The sequence below is a fragment of the Harpia harpyja genome, chromosome 23 (assembly GCF_026419915.1).
Source record: "Harpia harpyja isolate bHarHar1 chromosome 23, bHarHar1 primary haplotype, whole genome shotgun sequence".
NCBI lineage: Eukaryota > Metazoa > Chordata > Aves > Accipitriformes > Accipitridae > Harpia > Harpia harpyja.
This window is the reverse complement of record NC_068962.1, coordinates 12,910,091-12,936,041: the sequence shown is the minus strand read 5'-3', so window position 1 is coordinate 12,936,041 and position 25,951 is coordinate 12,910,091. Positions and strand designations below refer to the sequence as shown.

The 25,951-nt window shown below is 35.5% G+C and overlaps 1 protein-coding gene across 2 annotated transcripts in view; it reads left to right on the top strand.

Moving 5' to 3' along the window:
- Nucleotides 1–25,951, top strand: part of ZDHHC17 (zinc finger DHHC-type palmitoyltransferase 17) — a 77,067-nt gene that overhangs the window by 47,506 nt on the left and 3,610 nt on the right. For both annotated transcript variants that reach the window (XR_008233065.1, XM_052774213.1), the window contains exons 8-16: nt 1,193–1,318; nt 2,578–2,720; nt 5,098–5,200; nt 12,810–12,932; nt 16,269–16,331; nt 17,645–17,738; nt 21,602–21,685; nt 22,074–22,231; nt 24,413–24,507. Coding sequence is in view for 1 of the 2 variants with exons in the window: in XM_052774213.1 (XP_052630173.1) it covers nt 1,193–1,318; nt 2,578–2,720; nt 5,098–5,200; nt 12,810–12,932; nt 16,269–16,331; nt 17,645–17,738; nt 21,602–21,685; nt 22,074–22,231; nt 24,413–24,507 (989 nt within the window). In the remaining variant the exon portion in view is untranslated. The remainder of the gene's footprint in view (nt 1–1,192; nt 1,319–2,577; nt 2,721–5,097; nt 5,201–12,809; nt 12,933–16,268; nt 16,332–17,644; nt 17,739–21,601; nt 21,686–22,073; nt 22,232–24,412; nt 24,508–25,951) is intronic.

Below are 25,951 nucleotides of genomic sequence, written 5' to 3'. Positions count from 1 at the left end.
GTGCTATTTAGTCTCCTTTAAGAGGTTTAGAGCAAGATTTCAAAGGCAAAAATGACAGTTAAGTACTCAATTCCCATTGTCTTTCTATGGGATATAGGTAGCTAACTGTACTCTTTAATCTTTGAAATCTCTTCTGTCTATAGTAATTATTGCCCTTTCTGGGTAATTTCAGTTTCTGGTACCTGTCTCACTTTTTTTTTAGGAGGGGGCCGAGCGATGGAGGATTCAGCCATTTTTCAAGCCTCCATGAATGGTTTGTTTAGGAGGGGAGTTAACTCCAGTAGAAGAGAGGAGGAGTCAAATGCAAAACTGAAGCTGGAGGTACCTGCAATTGGTTGTCTCTTGCCTCCTCTATAATTTTAGACCCAGTCAATAACTTTCACTTAGCTCTCTTCCTAAATGTTTAGAAAGCAATAAAATCAAATCAGTTTGGCAGGCACCTTTGGCCCCTGTATCCCTCTCTCTTTTGCTTTGTCTGTCAGTCCTCTCTGAAAGTAGGGAAAGAGAAGGCATGGACCGTTGCTGGCTTAGCAGCCAAAGTATGTGAAGCACAAGCTAAGCATAAAAGCTCAGAGTTTTGGAATAAGTTGGACATGAGCAATCAGTTTATTCTTTCCTGTTTTCTTCCTAGGACTTCCGTAACTGAGATGAATATAAAAACATTAAGCTTGTGGAAAAAGTTCCTTATAGAAACGTTCCATGATATTAGTAACTTCACTCTGCCAAAAAGGCAAAGGATTATCTGAGAAGTCAGGCTTTAGACTGGGAGAGTTTCCATGATCCAGTGGGTCACAAGTTCTTATTCTTTGCTTGATTTCTGCTGCCTGTCAATAGCTGAGGGGGAAGCACAGTCTTTCATTTACAGACTAGTAGACTGTGTAGAACAGTGAAACGTAGATGTGTTATGCCAAAGGCAACAATTATTGCTATGTCAGGACATACATATTGTCAGGATCACACATTTAATATTCTACTACTTGTCCACGCATGTATAGTTATGAGAGAGTGAAAAAGACCAAAAGGAATGAATGATGTTTGGTGTCAAGTAAGCTGCAGAGCAAAAAGTATGCAAGAACGTAGCTTAATCTGATTTAAAATGTATTATTTTTACCTGCCAATATTCTGTTTCAAAAGTGCTCTGAATGCATTTTATTTTTAAATTGGATATTTCCCACTTTTATACTCTTGGCAGGGAGAATCACCACTTGATCTAGCAAAGCAGCGGAAAAACGTTTGGATGATCAATCACCTACAGGAAGCAAGACAGGCAAAGGGATATGACAGTCCATCCTTTCTGAGAAAACTAAAAGCTGATAAGGTAAGAAGTAGTATAACACGTAAATCAATATTACTGCTGCTGTTGGTTTGGGGGCCTGTGTGTTTGTTTAAGGTAAGCAGTTCAGTACTGTGGTTTCCCCACATTTCAGTTTTGGGAAACGGCTTTTTGTTATGACAAAAGTAATTGCAAAAGAAAAAAAAAAAAAAAAATCTTTGTTCAAGGCAGGAGGAAAGAAAACCCTAAGCCTCCACACAGTTACCTTTAGCTTTTGTTCTAACTAAATGTTAGGAAAGTACCAAGTGGTCTGGTATTGTTGGGGATAGCCAAGACTTTTACAAAGCTGACTCTCAAGTGTCTCAGGAAAGAAGCATTTTAGATATCCTGAACTCTGATCTCCTCTCTAATTATGCAGTGTTTTGAGTTGAATGAAAGCAGCAGTCAATCTTGGCAGTATGATGTAATATATGAATCTCTAATGTGGAGGCCTTGTTCTTCTCATGTCATTATTTAACACTGTAGATAGGAGGAGACAAGAAATGAGGGTATAAAGGGTAATGTGTTGCTCTAGCACGAAGACCTGTCTACCTGCCTATAGTTTGAGAACTTGCATAGAGTTAATATTTTCTTACCATGCAGAGTGTTGTGCTGGATATTAAGTATTACTATCACTGATTTCTTATAACTTCTTGATTTAAAGATACATTGCATCTTGATGATTAAAGCACTGTGCTTTAACCTCATGGTAATATAATAATGCAGTGATTATTGACTTTAAGTGATTTGTGCATTGTGTTATGTGTACATGTGCATTGTGACTGTGCTTTGAATATCTGGAAAGGGTTCAGTGCCTTAATCAGGAATTGTACCCACACAGTACAAGACAAAAAAGGTTTTGTCTTCACAGACACTTCAGTATGACTTTGTTCCGTAACTTCAGTCTTTAAAGTTCACTGAGATTGCCATGTGCTGTGTAGTAGTTTATACACTTTGACACATTCTTAAAAAAGAGGTACTGTTGCCTTTATTCTGGATTAACAGTAAAGTCTCTAAAAGGCAGTTCTTTTAAAAATAAATAAAATTATTGATTTGTTATAAAATTTTAGGAGGATTCTTTCTTGTCCATACATTGGAGATATGTAAAAATAGGAAACAACAAAAATTTATGAAGATTCCTCCCCCTATGCCAAGCTTCCTGAAAATTTATTTAAGTTTTTGTGACTGTCCTATTTATTGTAGAATATTATTATACAACCTGTTCCTAAAAATAGAATCACTTACTGATATTTGTTTCTATATAGGAATTCCGTCAGAAGGTGATGCTGGGAACTCCTTTCCTAGTAATTTGGCTGGTTGGGTTTATAGCAGACCTAGACATTGATTCTTGGCTCATTAAAGGGCTGATGTATGGTGGCGTTTGGGCTATGGTGCAGTTTCTTTCAAAGTAAGTGTTTTACTAGGATGCTGTCTGTTCAGTGTGTGCACAAGTGTTTTGCTGGCATCTTTATTGGATAAGTAATCTTAACTTTCTATTTTTTGCGTGGGTTTTTTGACATGCAACATTTATTTTTTGTTGGAATTCTTTTTATTACTATTTCTGGGAAAGATCTTGTGGAACTTTAGCTCTTGTAATGCTCTGTTGTTTTGCAAATAACCATGGAATTGCCTTGGGTGAATACCACTAAGGTAATAGAAGCCAAGAGCAGAACAGAAGTTCAGTCATTCTCCAGCGGAGGGTGCTGAATGTCTGTTTACAGTAATCAGTATGAATTTTGAAGAAAACAGTCAAGGAAAAAGTTACTAGAAAGAAATAGAAAAAATGCATGTATGAGTTTGCTTTTAAAACCAATTTTTTTTAGAATTTAAATACCTAAAGGCATCTGAAGAGATTTTTAGAGATAAATGAAGTTAGAGTCAGGTTTTATAGCTTCTGTTGTTGTGGAAACGGGTGACTAAAGAAAAAGGCTGCTTTCTAATAATGTTTTTCATTTGTTACCTGATCATAAAGAATTTTAGTTGTGTTTGTGATTGCTTTAATTACCTGTAAATGCATGTGCATATACACACACAGGCATGCTCCAACAGATTTTCAAGATCTGTAGACTACTTCATCTATGCTTTGCTTTTCATTGTCATGTGTGGCGTGTATAGAAGGACTTACTATTTCATACTTACGAGCTTTCTGCTTTTCTGGTATTGAATATCATGCTTATTAGAAACAGTTGCTGCTTCTTCCTTTCCTTTTAAAGAGGAAAAGAAAATGTATCTGTTCTGTAAAGCAAGTTCATAGAATCTTAGTGAACTTAGTACACCAGGAAGGGTGTGAGGGGGCATCAAGCTGTTATCTCTCCAGGATCTTCAGGATGATCTGTTTAGTCTCTTTGTCATCTCTGCGGCTGTGCAATTTGCTGACCTCCTCCTACAAATAATTTATTTGGCAATGCAGATCCTCAACCATGCCTCCTGCATGAAGCAAGGACAAGATTTCTTCAAGTTTCTCAAGATCTATGTTTTGTCAGGTTTTATATTTTTACCTACCTGACACGTATTCAGGATTAACATTCTTACTTTCTCTTATCCTTTGCTTAATGTTTAGTATAAATACTTTGAAGTGTTTTTCACAAAGCCCAGGTTTGATTGAAACTTTTGCTATTATTCTAGTAGGATTTCCTTTCCCTGTTGAATTTTTAGCTAATCTGCCTAGCTGTATTTTCCTCCCTACTCCTTTCACACACACAAAAAATGTGCAAAAATTGCTGAAAGATTACTGCTGAGTAACTACTGTGTGTCCAAATGTATATTCACTTATTAGTCATCATCTTAGCCCATTTTCCTTATAGGATTTTCTCAAAAGGCCTAAGAAACTTCCATTAGAGAAGAGACAGGTTACTGCAAGGGAGTAAAGGAGTGAAATGGAAACTACTCGGTGCACACGTGTTTGTCTGTGGCAGACCTGAGGGCACCACCAGGACAAAAAGCAAAATGCATCAATGTAAGGAAGTTTAGGCAGATGATGGAAGAAGTTTTATTTCGAGGAGTTTAGCAGTTCAGTGTGACCTTTGATATGTTTAGCAATTTTTTTCTTGAATATGGAGTAACCTAGACACTCGTCTAGTTTGTCTCCACTATGTTCAACTGCATTCAGAACAGTCTTTGAAATGCAAGAGTATAAGAAGGTGAAAATAACTCTGATGGCTTAATTTTTTTTTTTAATTAAAGTAGCAGCATTCTATCTTAGAACTTGGCAAATCTAGTGATGTTGGAAGTAAATTAATCTGGGTTTTCTTCCGACTTTCTATTGGCAAAAGATTCAAGAATCTGAAATATTTCAAGTATGTAGGCTGATAACACCAAGGTCTCCTAAGCTTTTTTTTCTTACTGAAGTAATTTTAATGTGTAATTTTCATCGCATGGGTTTCCAAAATATCTTTAGCACTGAAATCTCATAACTAAATGTAGTTTGCAACCACTATCTGTGTAGGCTAGGAATCTGACAGGTTTCTAACTGCTTTCACAGTGTTGTTTTAGCATGAGTATTTACTCATTCTGCCTTTCTTGTCCAGTTCTTGACATTCACTTCAAAAACAAATGTATAAATTTAGTTAAATAATTTTCAGTCATGACCCTTCACCTGGACAGGTTGAAGATGGGAATTTCTCATGAGCTTTGAAGGTAAAAGAGAGGGAAAATGTTTTTATGGTTTATTTTGCAATATCCCATATAGTACATATTTTAACGGGAAGTGTTTTTCAGAAGCAATAGCTCAGGATTTATGTTTTATAAGTTGAAACTTATCATGTGACATTGCTCCTACTTTACAGGTCATTCTTTGATCACTCCATGCACAGTGCACTGCCTCTTGGAATATACTTGGCAACAAAATTCTGGATGTACGTGACGTGGTTCTTCTGGTTTTGGAATGATATCCTTTTTTTGTGTACAGCAATAAGTAATCCTTTTCCATGTTAGTAGTATGAGGTAATACCTAGATATATCCTATATATAAGAGTAAGTAAATGAATTAAAATTTTAAAATGGCTATCTCTATTAAACATTGTTTTCTATATTGATGGTAATTATTTTACTGCTTTAAAAATGTGTACTCTATTGCTTTGCTTCAGTATGTGAAAGATTTTCCTCAAAATTGGCTTACAGGAGTCTGCAAAACTTCCTGTGCTTTACCAGTTTCTTAAGTGGGGAAAATGTAAGCAACTCTATAAAATATACTCTGGCTGTGAGGTGACAAGGTGGAATTGACTGCATTTTTACACACTGCTTTTCTGCAAAGCAGTAGGTAATTTCATGGTATATACCAATTCCAGTGGAATTAGCTTTATAGTTAGTTCTTCCTAAAGATTTTGCAAATTCCATTTCGTACAGACTTTAGATACATTTATTAACTGTATTTTCAGTTTTTGAAGATGTATGTATTAACAACACTAGATTACGGAGATTCAGCATATGCCCATCTTTTTATGTTTTTTACGGTCTGCCTAGATAGGAACTTTTTGTACTCACCGGGGTAGAAAATGATTGAGTTCACTGAAGAACGTCAGTTCCCCACCTTAAGGAAATATATTCAAATTTTTAAACAACTTCCTTGGGTATTGTAATTACAATAACCAAGAAACGAAAATAGAGATCTAATGTTTTATTAAATGTTTAATATAGTTCTTACAGTTGTAAATAGTTGAAGTGAACTTAATATTTGTGATGGGTGTTGGCTTGGCTTTTCTAGAAACTGGTTTTCTTTTCCTCCTCAAAGGGATTACCATGAAATAGGATAGTAGCAGTGCAACCCTTTTATCATCTTGTTAATATGTTTTCCAACCTTAGCTAAATGAGCCTCGCATTTTTGGGTTGAGAACAGAGAGGAGACCCTGCTTCCATGCTGCCCTTGGCTTCTACGCTGATGGTGTTTGCAAAGGTGCTTCTGTGAATAATAGCAGTCCCATGGGACTGGAGATGACTGCTATTTCACGTTTTAAAAACCTAAAAATGAAAATCTAGTAGCTGTTAAGTTAAAAAAAAAAAAAAAAAGTAATTCTACCAGTATTAGCATGACTATGTCTCGAAATAGTTATTTAGAAATGCTGGTCCTGCTACCAGTCTCTCTGGCCTGATATTCTATGTTTTTACTCAATTAAAATTACTAGTAACTGCAGAATGAGGAAAGCGAGTACAAAATGAATATGAAAAACATTTTAAAAAGCAGTAGTTAAAAATGGAGGTATACTTTTTCAGGTTTTATGGAATGGAGTAGAACTGTCTAAATATGTCATGCCTCTAGAGTGAAGTTGCTTTTCTCTTCTTCTTGTTAAGAAAACCTGACTTTTGGCAAATAGTAAAATACAAGTTTCTGAGGCAATTATAACTATACCATCTCACTTCTGAATCTCAGCTCTCCATACCCATAGGGTTTCTTTAGAAACTCACGTTTGCTAATGCTACTACATGTTTTGGGTTGCAAATGTTGAGCTACAGTGAAATGCTTTCTTGTGCTAACATAACATAAACTCGAACCAAATCTAAGAATGTGTGCAACTTTAAATCAAATCCTTGACCATATTAACATGGCTGCACAGACAACACAACTTGATGATGGTAGAAAGCTGTCCCTTCAGGCTGGCAAATTGTGAGATTTTTATCCTAAAGCTTGTATTTTCTTCATATTTGTACCAACTTGCTTAGATTTTTATTTGTTAGCCATTCTGATTAATGTAACTTGAAGTTTGGGGTTTTTTTGGTGACAGAATAATGTTCCTTGCCCACTAGAAGTAGTAACCATAGACAATTAATTACCCTAATAAAGTCTGACTTCAGAATGTCAATAAAATACTGTACTGCTGCTGTAATTTAAGGTAGGTGCCTCAAAACCTTTGCAACAGTCTTTTTGTACACAGAAGTAGTAGTCTAAAAACTTTAGTTCCTAATTGCTTTCATTAGAGCTGACACAATTCTCTGACAAGCAGTTTTAGAGACTTAGTGCTTGAGGCCATCTTCCTTTAATTGGTGATTTTTAATTGGAAGTCTTTGTAATAAGATTCCAGATTCATTCTTCTTCTGGAAAATTGCCTTGTAGCTTTATTGGAAAAAAGAAATTGCATGCCTGCTCTATTTTTATGGCATGAGGCACAGCACTGTGGTTGGAGAAAGGATTCTTGTATTTTTACAGCTTTATTTGATTACTTACAGCAGACCAAAGTACTACTTTATAGTCTGTAACGTTCAAGTGATAAAACCTATCCTGGTAGTTTTCACAAGTTCTGACCATCTTTTGCGCAGGAAAAAAGTTTCTAACCTTAAACAACTATCACAAATTGCCTTACTGGAACTTTGTATTACAAATAATTTCAAGGTCTTAATTGCTGCAACTATTACTTTAATATTTGGGTGTTTGGTAAGAATATTCTTTTCTTGTAGATATGTTGAAGGTGTCTGGAGGATGATCAGGTCTTCTGGGTTTAGTCCTAACAAGACAGAAAAGGGCAGTTGAAACAATGTATCATAAAGAACAAACAAAACCAAAGATTAGCAGTGCGTTTTCTTGAATTTCAGGGTGGTCACATGACAAATAAGCCTATAAATGCTAAGGCTTAATGATGTGTCTTCTAAAAGACCAATCTTGAAAGTAAATTCAAACAGTTTAGATGAATCTAGTGTACTGAATTTTTGTAAATATTTCCGTTCTATTGGATTTTTCTCAGCAGCTTCTGAGTCTGCTATATTTGTTAAAACAGAAATCCTATTCCTGCTGGGAATGAGGAAGTTATATCCATAAATACACAGATCATGTGAGTCTATGGTGCTATGCTTCCCTGCCACTGTTTTGCTGCTATTTTGCTGCTTCCCTTTAACTGTATTTTGCCCATAACAAGGGATAGTTATGTCTTGCTCTGTTAGTGTAGTCTAATCTTCTACTGTTTGCAGAGCAGGGGGAAAAGAACCCTCAAAAATCCTACACACTAAATCACTATATTTTAATTTATTTTTATTTTTAAAAGAAAAAAAAAGGATTTAAAAGTAGTTTTAATAACTTGAGACTAGAATTTCACATTTCATTCTTTTTCATCAGCACTTATAGGTAGAACATTCTCCTGTGTCCTGTAAAAGTTCAGGGCACATGCACTGAGTTCATATCTCAGTTGTTCACGCAGCATTTTCAGTTCCAGCTGAACAAATAGTGTCTGTTATGGCAGAAGGTTCTTATACTGCTCTGTTTTTCTAAGATGTCAGGGTTTGCTGTAACCCAAAATATTTGCAGGCAGGTTTTTTGGTTCTACCACTTCCATTTGGTGCAAATGGGAGTGTGCAGTTTTCGTTAATTAAACTTTTTTGGTAGAGCACACTACTTGCAATGCTGAGATGATGAGATGATATAAGCCAATTTATAATTTTTAAAATAATTTATCATTGACTAATACTGTATTGATTATCTTATTTCAAATATATTTCGTGTATTGATGGGGTTTAGGTGAAAGAAAACAAACACTGCATACTTTTTCAATTAGGGATCATTTTAAAAACTGGGTATAAGAGAATTCGTGATGATTTTTCATGCTTTCACAAAGCTGTTACAATAGCATAGTGTTTTAAAAACTGTAACAAGCCAACTGGTGCAGTTAAGCAGTTAAAACAACAAAAAAACCCCATTCATATTACCAAAGTTAGCTTCAGGAAAACAGCAAAAAGCCTTGCATGCAAGAAGAAATGCAGCCATTCGTTTCCTTGCACGCAGCCATGTTTCTAGAGGAATGAAAGACTCAAAAAAGCTAAACCCCAGACCCAGCTATCCAGAACTTCTAAATACTTTTTCTAAATTAAAATTAAAAAAAAAATAAAAATCTGGGCTGGGGGAGATGGCAGTGAATGAATTGTTTTTGCAAGCTAAGGGTTTTTTTTAATGTTAGAAGATAGAGGTAGAAAGCTTTTGCAGAGCTTCAGTTGATGAAAAATGGTTTTGTCTAATAAATGCCTAGACAAATGAGGCTTCTTGTGTAACTGTCTGCTGTTATCTACCTGGACTCTTGGATCCAGATGTACAGCTGTTATGAATTGGCAGGTTCATTAGCATGTATTGATCTTTGACAGCTTACAGTGGCTGCAGATTTTTCTCTTTAGGAGCAAAGGACTTTATTACTGGATTTGTAGTTAGTGGAAGGGAGCATCTTGGTGTGTAATGTGCATTTTTTTACTTGGTTTCAGACTCTTGTATGACGTGTTGCTGTGATAGCAGGAAGCTGCATGTGTTTGCACCCGTTTAAATAGTCTGCAGTTCAGGATGAAAAATTAGCTCATCACATGTCTACCTCACTCATGGGTTGTGGGGTGCTTGTTGGCTTTTAATTTTCTTTTTAATGAGTTGGTCTTTTTGGTTCCAAGTGGTTTCCTGGAATAATTTGCAGCCTGTTGTACTTTTTCTAATAATTAGAGGATATTGATTAGGACTAAAAGTAGGAAGTGTTTCATGGGTGTTTCTGCTTTGTCTCTCACAATGAAAACTGGGGAAACTTCATAAAAGGCAGCAAATTGGTGGCAGGGCAGAAGGTGAATGCCTGCTATATCATGCATTTTGCAGCCTTTAATAATATGGTAACGTTTTTCCTTGTGTAGTTGTAATGGAGGATGTTAGGACAAAACAAGGCACACTGTCTGGAGAACCGATTTCCTACTCTGTAGCTAATGCAAACCTACACAGGTTTCTCGCCTATAGAGAGTTTTGAGAGATGTCTGTGATACAAGTTGCTAAGATCTCTTTGGAAGTAAACTTCAAAGGGGAGTTCAACATAACTTGAGATACCTCTAAGTGTGGACATCCATATCTAAGTTAGTTGTTTAAGCTCTCTCTGTAGCCAGCAGAGAGATATAAGCCACTTGGAGGGCACTGCTCTTCTGACTTAATTTAAATATCTTGATACTGAAGATAGATTGGATGTGCCTTTTTCTTTTCTGTTGTGTATGAGTGATTTAAGGTAGGTGAGATGAATCCCACAGTTGGAGTTGTTTACATAATATGCCAGAAATATCCCGGAGGAGACAATTCTAACTTCCCTTCCTCCTTAAAAGTCTTGTTGGTTTTCATCCCTTCTCCTCAGTTTTGCTTAAAACTTATGAGAAATGGGGTTTTGAAGATACTAATGAAAAATACTGCTGACTTTGTATTTCCCCATTAACATAGTTACTGCTCTACTTTCTCATGTAGTCTCCTGACATCTCCCATCCTCAGCACGGAAGTACCTTACCTGCCACCGTTTATACCGTCAGTGTTGCACTCATCTGACACCACCATGATAAAAGGAATGACAAAACTTAGACTCTGTGGGGAGTCTCTTATGCTCTCTCTGTATTTTGTGGAGTAAAATGGGGGAAGGGTAAGTTCAGAAAAAGGACGGCTTCTTTATCACACAGGTTGTCCAAATTTTAGTCAGTAAAAAACCAATTCCAAAACTTTAAGATTATAAAACCCCTTCTACTGGATAGAAGATAAATTCTTTCCCCCTATCTTCAACAGTCTAGACATGATGTATAGTAATTAGGAATAGGTCATATAATTTTTTTCAGTTGTGCCTTAATTGTTTGTAACAGATGTCTGATTGAGGTATTTTCAATGAAAAAACAGTTTTCACTGTTGTGGCAAAACCCCCAGTGATACTTTTAGCATTCTGAAGAAAATGTAATCTCTCTGTAGCTGTACAAGTAAGTTGAACCAGCTTATACTTGGCAGCAGGTAGTTTTAGAAAAAAAATAGGAAGAAATTAGATTGTGTAAATATTAAAGTCAGAACTCTTCATCTGTAATGTATCAAATAGAACTGTGAGTGTTTAGGTTATAGTATAGCTGGTGTTTTTTTCTCCCTATTATAAACTTGCTGGAAACAGCTTGCTAGAGGAAAGATTAATCAGCCTTTAGTGAGTTAATAGTAATATTCTATTGTATAAGGTACATGATTAAAATTTTAACTTAACTTGCCAATATTTCTTAATTAGAAATTCACAGCCAATTCTTCCCCCCAACAGAAGGAAAACAAAAGTTATTTGGGATACACTTCACATGAACAATGAGGCTTTGTTAGTATTTCAGAAGTCAAAAAGAGGCCTTACTTGTATTCATTCATATTTCAGGGTTCTTTCACATCACAAGAGCAGTGTAGTAGTTATTCTATAGAAATCGTGGGTTTTTTCATTTAATATTTGCTTGTAGCTATACCAGGTAGATTTATCAATGGTTTATGTAATTTTTTTCTTAATACTGCTTAATGCCTTCAACAAACATTTTTTCCAATAGAGTCAAACAGAATAGAATATACTTGTAGATATATAGCAGAACATACTTGAGCATCTGTTCTAATTTCAAAATCAGATTTTTTCAAAGCATTGAAAAAATGGCTTTTTGTTGTTGTCTTTAAAGTGTTACATAGCAGTTCACTACAGATTGCCACATAATGCTTGTTTTTAAGTCTTATATGCAGGGTTTTGTAATGTCAACACACAATATACTAAACTTATATAAAACTTACATACAGTAGAAGTTCTAATGACTAAGCTTGAGTAATAAGTGTCCTTTTTGCCTGGATAATGCTGTAGAGGCTTCTGCCACCACAGCTTTGTCAAATATGGCATGTCCTTACAGTTATGACTGACAGCTGACAGGTATCTTTAGTCAGGTTGGTCAAGTCTTTTGTAGGTTTATCAGAGTAAATAATTTTCTGCTTTTTGTGGAAGCGGCATATCTGAAGTATTTGGTTTTTCAAATTGTTTTAATTCGGTGAAGAAATGTCAAGTGTTGTAAGACTAGGCATGTTATATGGCAAGTCATTCAACACAGGAAATATATTTTAAAACTAATGGTTGTTTTTTGTCTTTTTATGGTAATTGATTTTATAAGCACTTCCAGAGAATACTAAACCCTGTGGTTTTGTAAGTATTAGATGTATTAGTATGTTAAAAATAACTTTGATGTAAAATAAGGGTATTGCCTTATAATAGGACCAGGTTTCAGACAGTACCTTTCTTGGAGATAAGTGTTGAGACATGATTGCCATGCACCAATGGTTGTTGCAGCACAGTTCCTTCTATGGCTAGAAACAGTCCTGTCTGTGATCTAATGGGAATGTCAAGCCACTGAAGACATAGGCAGTCAAATGTCTATCTCATAAATAGAGCTCTGAAATGTTTATTTTGAAAACAGGAAATACTTTTAAGAAGATAAATTTCATGGAATTTTATTTATTTAAAAGGGAAAATAATTACAAAAACTGAACTATTGTTATTCATTCTTTAGAAGGATAAGTGCTTTAGAAATGCATCATGGAGAACGACATGTTAAAAAGTAAATTTTCAAGTTTAAGCAATAGAAAATACTGAGTACTAAGCTAGTTCTTACAGCAGCGCTGAATTTTGTTAATTTCAGAATACAGTGACTCAAGGGCATTTGTAAAAATTAAATTTATTCAAATTTTATTTCAGAATTATCAGTGGGTGTTTTCAAGAGGAAATTTGGCTTTAAACTTTAGATTCCTTGACTTTAAACACATCTCAATTTTTTCTTTATACATCTTCCATTCCTCGCTAATAGCATTGCACTTTTCTACAATTTTGGAAAATCCTGGAAATCTGATCCAGGAATCATCAAAGCCACGGAAGAACAAAAGAAAAAGGTAAAGCCAAGAGCTATGTGAAACTTGTTCTTCAGTAGCCTTCCACCAGTTGGTCAGAGTAGTTTGCTGTTCAGTACATGAAATTTCAATAAATTGTTTTATAACAAAAGGTCTAAAATGTTGAAAAGTCTTGTCTTCCAGGTTTCTTTTTTTTTTTTTGCATTTGGAATATATGTTCAAGTCTTACTGGTCCAAAGTTGCATTTTGGTCTTTTTGAGTAATAAAATAAAATTGTAACTTAAATTTTCAAGATAAAAAGTTTAAAAAGCGGTTGGGTGAAAATGAAAATGTGAAGTTTCAGAGTTTTGCCTTACTGAAACAAATAAGCCATTGTGGGGAAAGTGTTAGTTAATTTGATTTTATAAAAACCTCCCAGACTTTTAAACACCTCCAATTTTCCTTACTTTTACATCTAAAAGTATTAGACTGACAAACATTTTTGAGGCTAAAACAACTAAAACCCCTGGCAATCTGGGGTGGGCTTTTGTTTTGGTATAAATGTTAGAGAAAATATGGATGATCTAATGATACCTTTCTGAGATGTTATAACAATTTTATTAGCACTTCTGATTTCTATTAAGTGCATTGTTCTTAGCAGCCAAACTGAGCATTGAATATGCCAAAATTATACAAGCAGCAGAAGCATTTTGTTTGTTTCATTTTGGGTAAGTTTCCTAGAAGCTCACATCCTTGAGCTTCTACTTCACAGTCATTTGTGGAAACACCTTTGTGGATGGATCGACATCAGACCACTTGGAATTATGGCCGTATGTAGGAATGGACATGTAATAGCCTTTGAAAGGATGGTTGCAATAGCTTAAACAATTTTTGTATTCTCCAATAGGTTATAACTGAGTTGTTAGTCAATGTGCAGATTTACTCTGCAAATTCCCTTTCTATTATTGCAAATTTGCCAAAGTAAATTCCAGACTAAATTCTCTTCCTTCAACTGGACTAAATTAAATAGAATAGTCAGTAACTGCACTTTGGTTTGGATTCGGCAAATTGCACAAATATGCAATTTATTTGATCTGCTTGCTTAAGTAGTTAAGTGTGGTTACAAAAGCTTGGCTGAACTGGATAAGAATTGTAAAATGCAACGTCTTCAGGCAGATGCATATGGCTGTGAATGTTTTGGACTTCTTACATTGCAGCTACCCAAATTGTAAAATGATCTATTATCAGGGGTATAAACCACCTTAGGGTGTGTGTCTTACCTTCATGCAATGTAGTGCTTTCTCACATTTTCATAATTTGTCTCCAGACGTTTAATGTTGAGTTAGCCTTTAGCTTTGGAATAAGCAACCAAAAAAATTCTTCTAATTCCAGATGACCAAGTTAAGTATGTTTGGAAGTGCGTAGTAAGCAACAATTTCAGATGTTTATCCTTCTGATATGTCATGTCCTTTCTTCTCTGTTACAAAATAACCCAAGTCACTCTTCAAATAAGTAAATAAAAAATAAATAAAATTTTCCAATAGTTCAAAAGCATAGAAAATAGACCCAAGGTTTACAAAGCACAGCATTGTGGCTCTAACTTGAGTACTCCTGGGTCTCTGTGTTATAAGCTCTGATGAGAGTTTTATTTAAGTGATTTATCTGCTCTTGTTCAATTCTGTTCTCCAGAGCTTTGGGATCTTGCTTGTGGACAATACTGAACTCCAGTGTTGAGCATCACACCATGTACATTCCTTGGTGCATCCTTTCGTTAGTCTGTAGTGTAGTGTATACTCCCACTGAAATCAGAGGAACTAGGTATGAAATTGTCCAAAAGGTATTGTATGAAATTGTCTAAGGTATCAAAAGCCGCACCAGCAGCATTGAAATCACGGTAGATACATCTCGTTGGGTTTTTTGCTTTCTGTTCATCTGGTTTATTTACAAAAGTTACTCTTGTGAGGGAGGCCCTTTAATTTTAAGTCCTGTGGTGGGAAATGTTAGAGCAGTGAGGGATGGCAGAGGGCGATGAGAAAGGGATGTTGAGCACTGAAGTTGGCAAGCTGCAAGAGAGACATGGAAGGGCTTGTGAATGGCAGTGGATGGTCGGAGAGGGGATCTGAAGGGTTGCAGTGGTGGAGGCAAGAGTACTGGGCCAATAGCAAATGGAAATACAACAAGCAAGGAGAAGAGAATAGTCCAACTTTCAGGGCTTAGAAGTGTTGGAAAACTGTGAAGACTGTTCCTCATTTACTTGAGATCAGCAGGGAAAGTATTAAGACACTGATTTACCCCTAGACTGTTGACTGTAGCTTTTACTGGTTACTTTGAGGAAAAGTTTCCATAAATTTTTCCAAACCAGTTAAGTGTAGTATTTTGGAGGAAAACTTCTGCGGCTTCGGTCAAGATGCCCATCTTAGTGGTCATCATCTACTTAAGGTAGTTATGTTTATATTACTGTGATGAGAAAATAGTTGTAAGGACTATTTTATTGCTTCTGCAGTTAGAAACCACTTTGATGTGAATGATATACGTGGTTTGAAAGGGAACAGATTAATCTATTTACCATTAGGCTATCTATGCTGAGCAAGCTCCTTCTGGTTCAAGGAAGAATATTCTGGAAAAAAATGTTTTCATGATATTTTCCATATGTTGCAAATGTCATTTAAGGCTCACATGGCATGATTTCAGCTGCTGAATTTTAAAAATTGTTGGAAACCATTTAATGGAGTAATAGGTTCCTTCTATTCCAACAATGTAGTGGGTACTGAAGGAGTGTACAAAATAAAAAAGGAAATACATCATTTAGTGTGAATGTATAGGCATGCTTAACCGATTCCTACTTCTGTGTATCACTTGACCCATAAGTATAGCATTATCTGTAAGAGGAGGTTTGGTTTGCGTTATTTCTTTTCCTTCTTGAAGCTTCAACATCTGAGGAAAGAGGTGAATATAGATTTAAAGGTTTTGATGGGATACCTCTGGAAAGAAAGTCTGGGTTTTAGACTGGCCGATCCTGCTAGCTAGTTTTATTTATGTTCCTGTTTGGAAATTCAGCTGCGTTAATTTTAATAAGTTTAACAACAGGTTAGTCAAACTGATGTTAATCACTGTGTAGGTGTATCAAAATTAATATAAGCTTGCCTTTTCTCTAAACCTAGATAGACTAGGAATAAGTATAAGCTAGAATTAATTTAGAAGTAAATGTGCATATTTGTTTAATAAAGTAGGTTTAAAATCAGTTTTAGAGGAATTTAAGTTGTTCCTGTGTGTAGAAAGTACCTGAGATGAATAGCGTTCACAACCCTGGGTCTGAAAAGAAGCTGTTACGATGGTTGTCAGCATTTGTTTATATGCTAAATTCTAATTTCTTTCTTTTCTTTTCTCTTTTTTCTGCAGACGATAGTAGAACTTGCAGAGACAGGAAGTCTGGACCTCAGTATATTCTGCAGTACCTGCTTGGTAGTGTATTTTTTAATCAATTGCAGCACTGATTTTTTTTTTTTTTTTTTTTTTAAATGCTAGGCCAAAATTAGATGTTCCTGTACTGAACACCTTTTTGGCCTTAATAATGCAGTTTCAAGGGCAGGTTTTATTTTGTAATCTTTTAATTTAAGCAGTGTTTTCAATAAATAATATATCTGTAATATATCTGTACACAAAAACCCCTGCAACAATAAGAGGAAGAAAAAAATGATCGCTGTGGAAATAACTTGCCAGTGTCAAAATCCAAGTATCCAATATACCTACCAAGATGGTTGGTTGTACACCTAACAAGTTACGAAAATCACAGGTGACATCCCACCACCTCTGTAACTCACAGTAAAGTTACATGATGCTTCTAGTAAAAAATTTCTTTCAAAAATCAAGTGTATTTCTCAATTTGGTAGTAATCAGGGCAGGGGGGAAAATCTTAATTTTTATAAAGCTTGCCAAATTGCAAGCAAATACTTTTCTTGGACTAGTTAATACTTAGTTTTACCACAGAAAATTTAAAAGGAAATAACTGCTTAAGGGGGAAAAAAAAAAGTAACCATAGTAAATATAATGCATTTCTTTTTTAGAAAGTTAACTAGTAAATATAAAATTATCAGGTTTATCAGTGTTACACTATAATGCTCTGACCTATGTAGAACACGAATGATGTTAATATTCCCAAAATTTAATCTGGAAAATTATGTACATATGTGGCACCTTAAAAATTATGTGTGTGTATGCATATATATCTCAGAACAGTTTAATAGCAGTTCTTTATTGCCATTTTATATTTCTTTCAAAACATAAACTTTTAAAAAAAATTGTTGGGAGTAATTTAGCATTTTAAGTCCCACTGAGTTCCACTTGTTGAGCCTATTCTTGTCTTTAGAAAATAAGCTGGAAGAGTTTATGTTAGAGCTCAGTTATGAACGTTACTGACAGAATTGTTGAACTCAAACTCATTCTCTGTTTTCTTTGTTAAAAAGCTGAAATGAAACTGGTTGCTATACAAAGCTCAATAGCTGGAGGTGATGGGAGAACTTTGTATGGAAAAAAATCCTTTATATAACAAAAATAGTGTGAAAGTGATTTCAATGTGGTTGTATAGAAGTTTGTATTAAATAGTGTATAGATGAAGCTTAATAGCTAAGATTGCTTTAAAAATTAGCATCAAGTTTGAAGTTCTCTAAGGGGTTAACAATATCAAAAACAATTAAATGTAAATTGAGGGGTATTTTTCTCTTTATGATATGTCAGGGTTTTTTGCTTTTCTAAACAAATGTTAATAACTGTTACAGATACGGAAGCCAGTGAGGTCCAAGCACTGTGGTGTATGCAATCGGTGTATAGCGAAGTTTGATCACCACTGCCCGTGGGTGGGTAACTGTGTAGGTGAGTCATTTGCTAAAATACCATGTTGTCTTAACAGATAAAGAAGGGAAAAGCTTCTGAAGTTGACCCTGGGTATTTTGCAGGGTTTTTTCTGTTCTCATTTCATGGTGAAAGTGACTTGGCTTCTGCCAAAGTCTGAGAAAAACTGTTAAGGTCTTTTGGTAGAAGGAAAAACATTTTCAATATTGAGCTTATTTTTTTTTCTACATGTGATTCTCTGCATTATTCTCACTTGTATTGTCTATTATATACCCATCCTCAAAATTGTTCTGTGTCTAATTCAGTTTCCTATCTATATATTTTTATTAACATAAACTCTAGTAATTAAAAGATGCAAAGCTTAATTCCTTTTTAAAGTCTGCAGAAAAGGCATGTACCAATTCCACAGCTGACTGTTTTCCTTTACATAAGACAAAAATTTTCATCTTTACCAATAATTTTTGGTAATATAATGGGAAAGTACACGATTCAGAAATGTCATGATTATAGCAGTTAGATACAGAATGACTTCCTATTGAGGTATTCTCCTCTTTTTGACCCCCCAGGTAGTCATTTATTCTCCCCAGTGATGATGAAAGGAACAGCTATAGAACAGGAATAAAGTCTCTAAATGCCACTATTCCCTGTCATACATTTTGAGAAACTTATTTGAAAGCCATTATTATGCAGGGAGCACTGAAGGCTTCACAGCTAGAAAATGAGTGCAGCTTGCTTCACTGGTTTATTTTTTTAGGACACAAGCAGAGGTAACTTTAATCTTGGGGAGCAGTTAGGACCTGGATTCATTGACAGCTGGCAGCCAATAAATGCTTCATTGTAGTCCTTCCAAATATATATAATAATGCATAGTCGCAGTAGTTTGGTCTAATGATCAAGAGTAGTAAAATAGTGAATGCTGGTATTTGAGTTGTAATAGAACATCACTGAAGTCTCACTGAGGTGGACTTAAATCAGTCCATTCTACTTTATATTTCCTACTGATGTTACTACCTGAGCCACTTTTGATTTATATTTTAGATGTTTTACAATGAACAACTAAGACATTTTCAACTACAACAGGCTGGGGGGCATAGGCTCAGGTTTTGGAGTGTGTTTAGTGACAGTTTGTTTTGCAAGAGTGCTGAGGAGTACTTGTCCGTGGGACAGAAAGAATCCAGTATTTTAATCAGTAACTGGAAAAGCATAAAAAACAAATGGGGGAGGAAAGACCTTAGTTTGTGTGTAATAAGAGAGCATGTGAGTAATGGGATTAAGTTAGGTGAAGGAAAAGTTTTTTAAAAAACAATGGTGATGGAAAAGCAGAATCCTCCTACTGGTGGTGGTGGTCTTGTGCGGACTGGGATAACTGGAGGTAAAAGTAAACATTAGGACACTTGAAAGTATGCTGGGAAAAAAGCATTAGAAATCACACTATGGGAACAGCCCTAAACTGGAGGGAGTGATGGTCTAAATGACCTTATATGGCTTCTCTGTCTCTCTCAGATTGGTACGTGGTGACTGAGCATAGGATTACAAAACAGAATCCGTTCTTAAAACAGCACTCATGGTATGTTTGCCAAAAAGGGAAACATGAATCATGCCTTTCTGGAAAGGTGGAATTTGGAAATGTTTTATGTAGGCTTCCTTTGAATGTGTTAGAAGGATAAGACTTTTACTAAAGATAGGACTGAGAAATATTGTAAGAGTGTGTACAGACACTCCAAAATAAATCCTTTGGTGATAAAACTTGGTGTAGAAAGAGATTGAGAGAATATTTTTACCATTCTGAAGAGGCTGACAAAAAGTGCAGACTATTTGGAAAATAAATAAATTGGCAATAGGGGCAAATTATTTTCATCATACCTGCAAAATTTTAGTTAAAATTACAGTGAGCGAGCCTCTAAAGGTGATTATGCTTATCTTTGTAATGGAGTATCAAAATAGCATTATGTTTTTTACAGTTGGTTGTTTGAAAGTGAATAATAACAGGTTTTATGAAACTTGTCATTACTTTTCAAAATCAAACTGCAGACTTGCAAGAGAAATTTAGTTTTCAAGTAATAGCATGAACAGAGCTAGAGCCAAATTTTAAACCGTTACGTCACATGGGTCATGATGACGTTGTACTGAATTATTGTTCTGATAGCAGTGACTCAGAAGGTAGGTCTTGTGTATATGAGAAATTATTTTATGGTTTAGAATAATGATCACTTTTTCCCCCCAATAAAGATTCTTCTCCAAGGAGCTAACAGTAGGAAAAATTAAGAAATGAACAAATAGTCTAAATCATGTGATATAACTCCATGTTATTACTTATGTATAATATAAGCACAACCATATAAAAGAAATTAGCGACAATTCTTACAGCATTGTTTTAACTGTGGAGGATAACTGACTGTGTTCCTGCCAGTCCAGGGTGAAACTGCAGAAATAGTGCTGTGTTTTGTCCAGTCTTATTTAAGATACAGAAGAAAGGCAGTTTCTCAACTTGCTTTTTCCAAAGTCTTTTTTTTTAACTGTGACCAAGATTGTACCTGTGTCATTTATAGTTTTAAATGCTACCTGTATGTTTTTTACTAAATACAGAGAGATTTCCTGTTAAGCAGAATTTGGTTTAGTATCATTGAAGATTGTGCTGAAAGGAGCATCTCATCAGATCCTCTCAGACAGACCTCTAGGTCACCATTTAACTTCCATTTTTTAAAAAGTTGTATTTTATGAAACTTACCAATTCTGAAATTTAGAATACAAATGAAAGTGATACCTTAGGGACATTACCAACACTGTTTCTTATATGCTCTTAGGTGATTGAAGGCCGTGTTACAACCTATTTTATGTCTGAAGGAACTTGTTTGATTTTCAAGGAAATGTCTTGTGTTTAGTCTAGCTTGTGTTGTATGTGTATTTTTCCTCATCAGTTATTTATATAGTTTTCAGTTCACTTGCTAAAAGCACTTGATTATTTTCTGCCTCCAGAGGATGCTCTTGTGTTAGCAGGCAAAATATCTGACATAATGAAGAAGTAAATGCTGTGCTGGTAGATGATGACAGCCAAATCTTTTGTAGCCCGTTATCATCTCTGTGGGTTTAGTTTACAGCCTGGAGCTGTTGGAAGGTTGCAACAGTGGACATATTTTACAAACAGAAGGAAGGCCAAGTACTTCAGGATTATAATGTACTCGCATAAGAGGCATCTTTTTAGCTCAATTAATATTAAAAATAGATCAGTCTTTTAGTAACTGAATTTTCTTGCATTTAAATTCTGTCTTAAGCAGAATGGGTTTTATCCCATTCATTACTTTAGCCAGGTTGTTAGTCCTTGTCTGTTCAGTTACATGTATTTGTTTTACAAGTTCTATTAGATATTTTATTTTTAGCTGGCTTCGTCAAGCAGGTTTACAACTAAGCTGTGAGTTAACTTATTATCAAGGGAGGTTGTATATTTATTCATATTTCTGTTTCTTTTAAGAATGTGAACTCTGCAGTCTGATGATTTTTTAGTGGAATTTGAAAATTATTTATTGATGTGTAATTCCTGGCTGTTCAGGGCTCTGCAACAGCTGTCACCAACATTGTTCTAAATATTGTCTATCAATAATTTTATTAGCTCATGAAAGATGTTACAAATGAAATGCATTTGTGTGAATTGCAGCTGTAATGTGACAGAAATTGAAGAAAATAAAACATTGCTTTGAGAAGTAAAAAAAAAAATCATAGTAAACCAGCTAATTTCACTGTCTTGAAGTTTTATTGGCTTAATATTGGAGAGTAATGTTTCTCTATACAATAATAAGCAGTACTTCTAAGCAAGCAATTAAACTTTCTGGTGTAGTGTTGTCATCTGAAAGTGTAGTAATTTGATCCCTGTTGTTGTGCAACTTCAGGAGCAGGAAACCATCGCTATTTTATGGGATACCTGTTCTTCCTGCTCTTTATGATCTGCTGGATGATTTATGGATGTATCTCTTGTGAGTAAATGTGTGGGTTTGGCTTTTTTTAATTGCTTGTAAATACTTTGTTTATCTCCTGGTATGGATTTTTACAGATTTCTGCCTTATCTGAGTTTTAGATATTTTTAATCTGGAATTGAACTGCATTTTATTAATTGACTATATTGGGTACTTTAAGTTAGAAGATTGTTTTTTCTTGTCCTAGATTTTTTTTTTTTCATCACAGCCAAGTATGTGCATATGTCATGTATTCAAGGAGTTGGGAAAGGAAGAGAGAGCAAGTAAAACTGCTTTAGCACACTGTCATTTTCTTATTTAATTTAATACATTCTAATGTGGGCATTATGTGATGTATAGTAAACATCTTAAATCTTCTGTATGGTTTTTAACACTGTTTTTTCTCTAGATTGGGGTTTCCACTGTGAGACAAGTTATGCAAAGGATGGGTTTTGGACCTATATTACACAGATTGCTACCTGTTCTCCATGGATGTTTTGGATGTTTCTGAACAGTGTTTTTCACTTCATGTGGGTGGCTGTGTTACTCATGTGTCAGATGTATCAGGTATGGAAGAGCACTTCATTTGTAATGCTGAGTCTTGGGAGTGACATGAGAATATCAAATAGTTCTGTCACTTAAATTTTAATGTTCATTATGCAAGACCAAGTGCTTAGTCTCTCAGCCACGCTGGAGGAGGCAGGCATCTGTTGTCTCTGGATATTAGGCATCATTCACTTCTCATTCACTTGTGCTTTTATATTTTTTTTGCAAGAGGTTAAAATACCTACTTTCTGCTTTCCATTCTTAGAATGGCAAAAACACAAAATAGACCAGGGAAAGGCAATAAAGACTAATAGAGGATAAGATCTGTGGGTCAAACTTGGAATAATGCACTATGTCATTAGCAGAAAGAGGGTGGTAGCTTCAAAGGGGATGCAATAATTTTTTACACTGCTTCAGTGTGATTTGAGATCACATTACTGTACTGTAATCTGACCAAACCCAAGTTTTTCTTTCTCATTTTTAAGGAAAGACAAGTCATACTGAAAACCTTTAAGTATGACTTGAAAGTCTTTCAGTATGACTTGACATTAAAGAACTGTGAAACTTAACCGATTTAATCTTTCCAGAGATCCTGGAAACAAAAATAATCCTCTAAGGCTTAGGTGAAACGTTTCAGGAAATTTAAGTTTTGTCCTCCTTTCTCTACAATATTCATTTACAACCTATATCAATTTCAAAATCTTTTATGTGTGAGCGAGAGCCTTTCAGTCTTACAGAGGTCTTTACTGTCCAAGAAAAATGAGCAGAGGTAACTACTTGTTTTTCAGGTGGCTTTCAAAGCGGTCTAACCCACCAGACTTCTAGCACAATAAGCGTGTGACTTTCCGGAGAGCCTTCCATCATACTTATGTCATGATCCACTAAGTTCCCCATTGAGGATTCCTATTAATACGATCTGTGTATAGGTGAATCTTTGAATTATGCCACTTGGAAAAATACATCTCATAGTATTTTGTATCATTAGTGTAATTAAGCAAAATAATTCTAGCATTTGACTTCTTTAATAATCCTGGAAAAATGAAAACTGAACACACAGTCATAGTACTAAGTTTCCTAAGAGTTTTACTCATTGAAAACTTAAGATTGTTCTTGGCAAATCTCTTTGGAGTTTGCCATAATGATGAAATGGATAAAGATATTCTCTCAATCGCTTCTTTTGGGTTGCAACTGCATAGCCCCTACTCTTGCCGCTTTTTTTTTTTTCCCTCTCCATCATAAAGTTTGGACTTGTCCTTCTTAATGAACTGACCAGAGTTGTTGTCAAATCACTACTTACTATCTTAGAAAAATAATTAAAAACTTTTACTTCCTACTTCAAAAATTGGCCGTTGAGAGCCCATTTGTATACATAGCTGTGAAACTTCACTGGGTTTCATGGAGGCAAAGAAAATGCTTGAGATATTAAGCACATCCAAATGGGGCAAGTCAGCCCAAACTCACCTTTTTAAATGTTCTTGCTTTTGTAATGTGCAGCAGAGTTGACTTTATATTTCACTAGGAATTACAAGATTTTATTGTCCTGTAGTGTAAGGCTGCTAAGGGAGCTCTCATTTTTGTTTCTGATTACATCGCGTTACAGTAAACTCCAGTTTTACATAAGATACCCTTTTAGGCTAATGTAGTTGGAAAGCTTTTACAGAAAATTGTAGCCGTTGGGCCAAATGATTGTGTAAAAAGGAAAAAACACGAGCAACATCAACAAAAAAACCCCCTTTTTTTCTGGTCATCTTTTTGTCTTGCAGACAGAAAAGTTATGTTACTGCAACAAATTTATAAATGGGGGAAAAATACATTACTGGAGCTATAAACAGAATGTCAGGAGGGGAAGAAAGTCATTCAAATGCTGTGTAAAGTAACTCCTGAATCTACTACTTACAGTACACTTAAGCTGACAATATAGTAACGGCATCTCTTTCTTGTGAGCTAAGTTGTCACAGTTTATTCAGTGATCACGATTTATTTCTGATCACTTTCAAAATTAAACCTTTTGCACAATCTGGTACAGCTGTTGTGTGGTGTTTTATGTTGGGACCTGCTAATTTCCCCAGACAAAAATTCCTTCTTCAAAAGAAGGAATATAAAACAGTAAATTTGGTCTTCTTTTTTTCAGTCTGGCTCATGCAGGGCTTGTTTGCATGTTTTTACATGAGCTAAATGGCTTACTCTTTTTCCTGTCTTCAGATATCTTGCTTGGGTATCACGACAAATGAAAGAATGAATGCAAGAAGATACAAGCACTTTAAAGTTACAACCACATCTATTGAAAGCCCATTCAAGTAAGTTTTAAAATGTAAACATATTTCTATTTGTGTAGCCTTGCATATATTTGAATTGTGCAGCTTATTGAAACAGAACATAGCTAAATACTTTTAGAGTATTTTCACTACTTGGAATGCTGAATCTGCCAGCTATTTTTACAGTAACACATTCTGTCCAGTTAAAGGAAGTGATAAACGTTTTGTAGTGACTCTAGACAGGGATGCTTAAACACAGAAAAGAATGCTTTCCAGCAGTGGTCATATTTTGCTGTAGAGTTTATGGGGAAATAAATATCCTCTTTATAAATCAGATGCCCAAACCAGAGGTAGTTGCTTATCGCATGGTGCTGATGTTGACCTGGATCTTCGCTTCTACCCCAGGCACTTTCTCCCGATGGGTATTTAATGTGCTGTTCAGTTTGCTCTGTGCAGTAGCTCCCCTTGCCCTCTTTACTGTGAGAAAAGAGGCAGCACTGCCTGCTCAGGAGGAAGACCATGGACAAAGCTATTTGTGGGGAAGGGAGCAGGATGTCCCAGGAACTGAAGTGGGTGTTGCAGTAGGTAAAGTGGGTGGTATCTGTCTGTAAAGGGTAGGTCGGGATTCTGGTTTCTGTAGTGATAAGGCTGCAAGCTGAAAGAGGAGGGCTCGGGGATGTAATAGCACTGGAATGGGAACACGGTGGCATGGAGCAGCTTGTGGAGCCAAAGCAGGAAATAAATGAAGACGTGAGGCTGGTATGTTGGTGGGTTGAGGGCATGTTACAAAAGGAGCAGCGAAAGGACAGAAGCATGTCTCATCCTGCTGCATATGCTGTGTCTCCTGTGGGAGCTGCTGCTCTTTCAGGTGACACCCAGGGGAACAGGAGATAGGAGTTATTGTTGCAGTTTGATTTTTGTGCTAGAAGAGAAATATGTGATCTTTTTTTAATATCTCTCCATACAGAACTTCTAGTGAGAAGCAGACAAACATCTCTGTACGGTTGCAGTCTTCCTACAGATTAGAGTTGCAACAAAACCAGATAATTATTTTGCCTGAAGAACACAGGGTGGTGCGCAGGATAGGGAAAAAACTACTGGTTTTATCCCTAAATTAATGACACGTTCACAAACCATTTTCACTGAAATAGCTGCTATTATAAAAATGATTCCTGAAATAACACCAGATGTCTAAAATAACTGACATCACCTGTCAGATGAAGCATTGACATCAAGTAGTTGTCATCTCCTTGTTGCTTAGACCTGCTCTTGCATATATCATAACATGAGCTTCTCTTCCAGAAAACGGTGATCTATTCAGCCCATGTGTAATTAAGTTTACCAAAACCCAATTTGTTGGAATTTTGATGTAGGTATCTTAAATATTTCACAATTAATTGATTCAGCAGCAGAAAGCACTTGAATAGTTCATTTAATTCAGATAATGCTTTCTTAATTTTGTGTTGTCTAGGGACTTAATTGATCT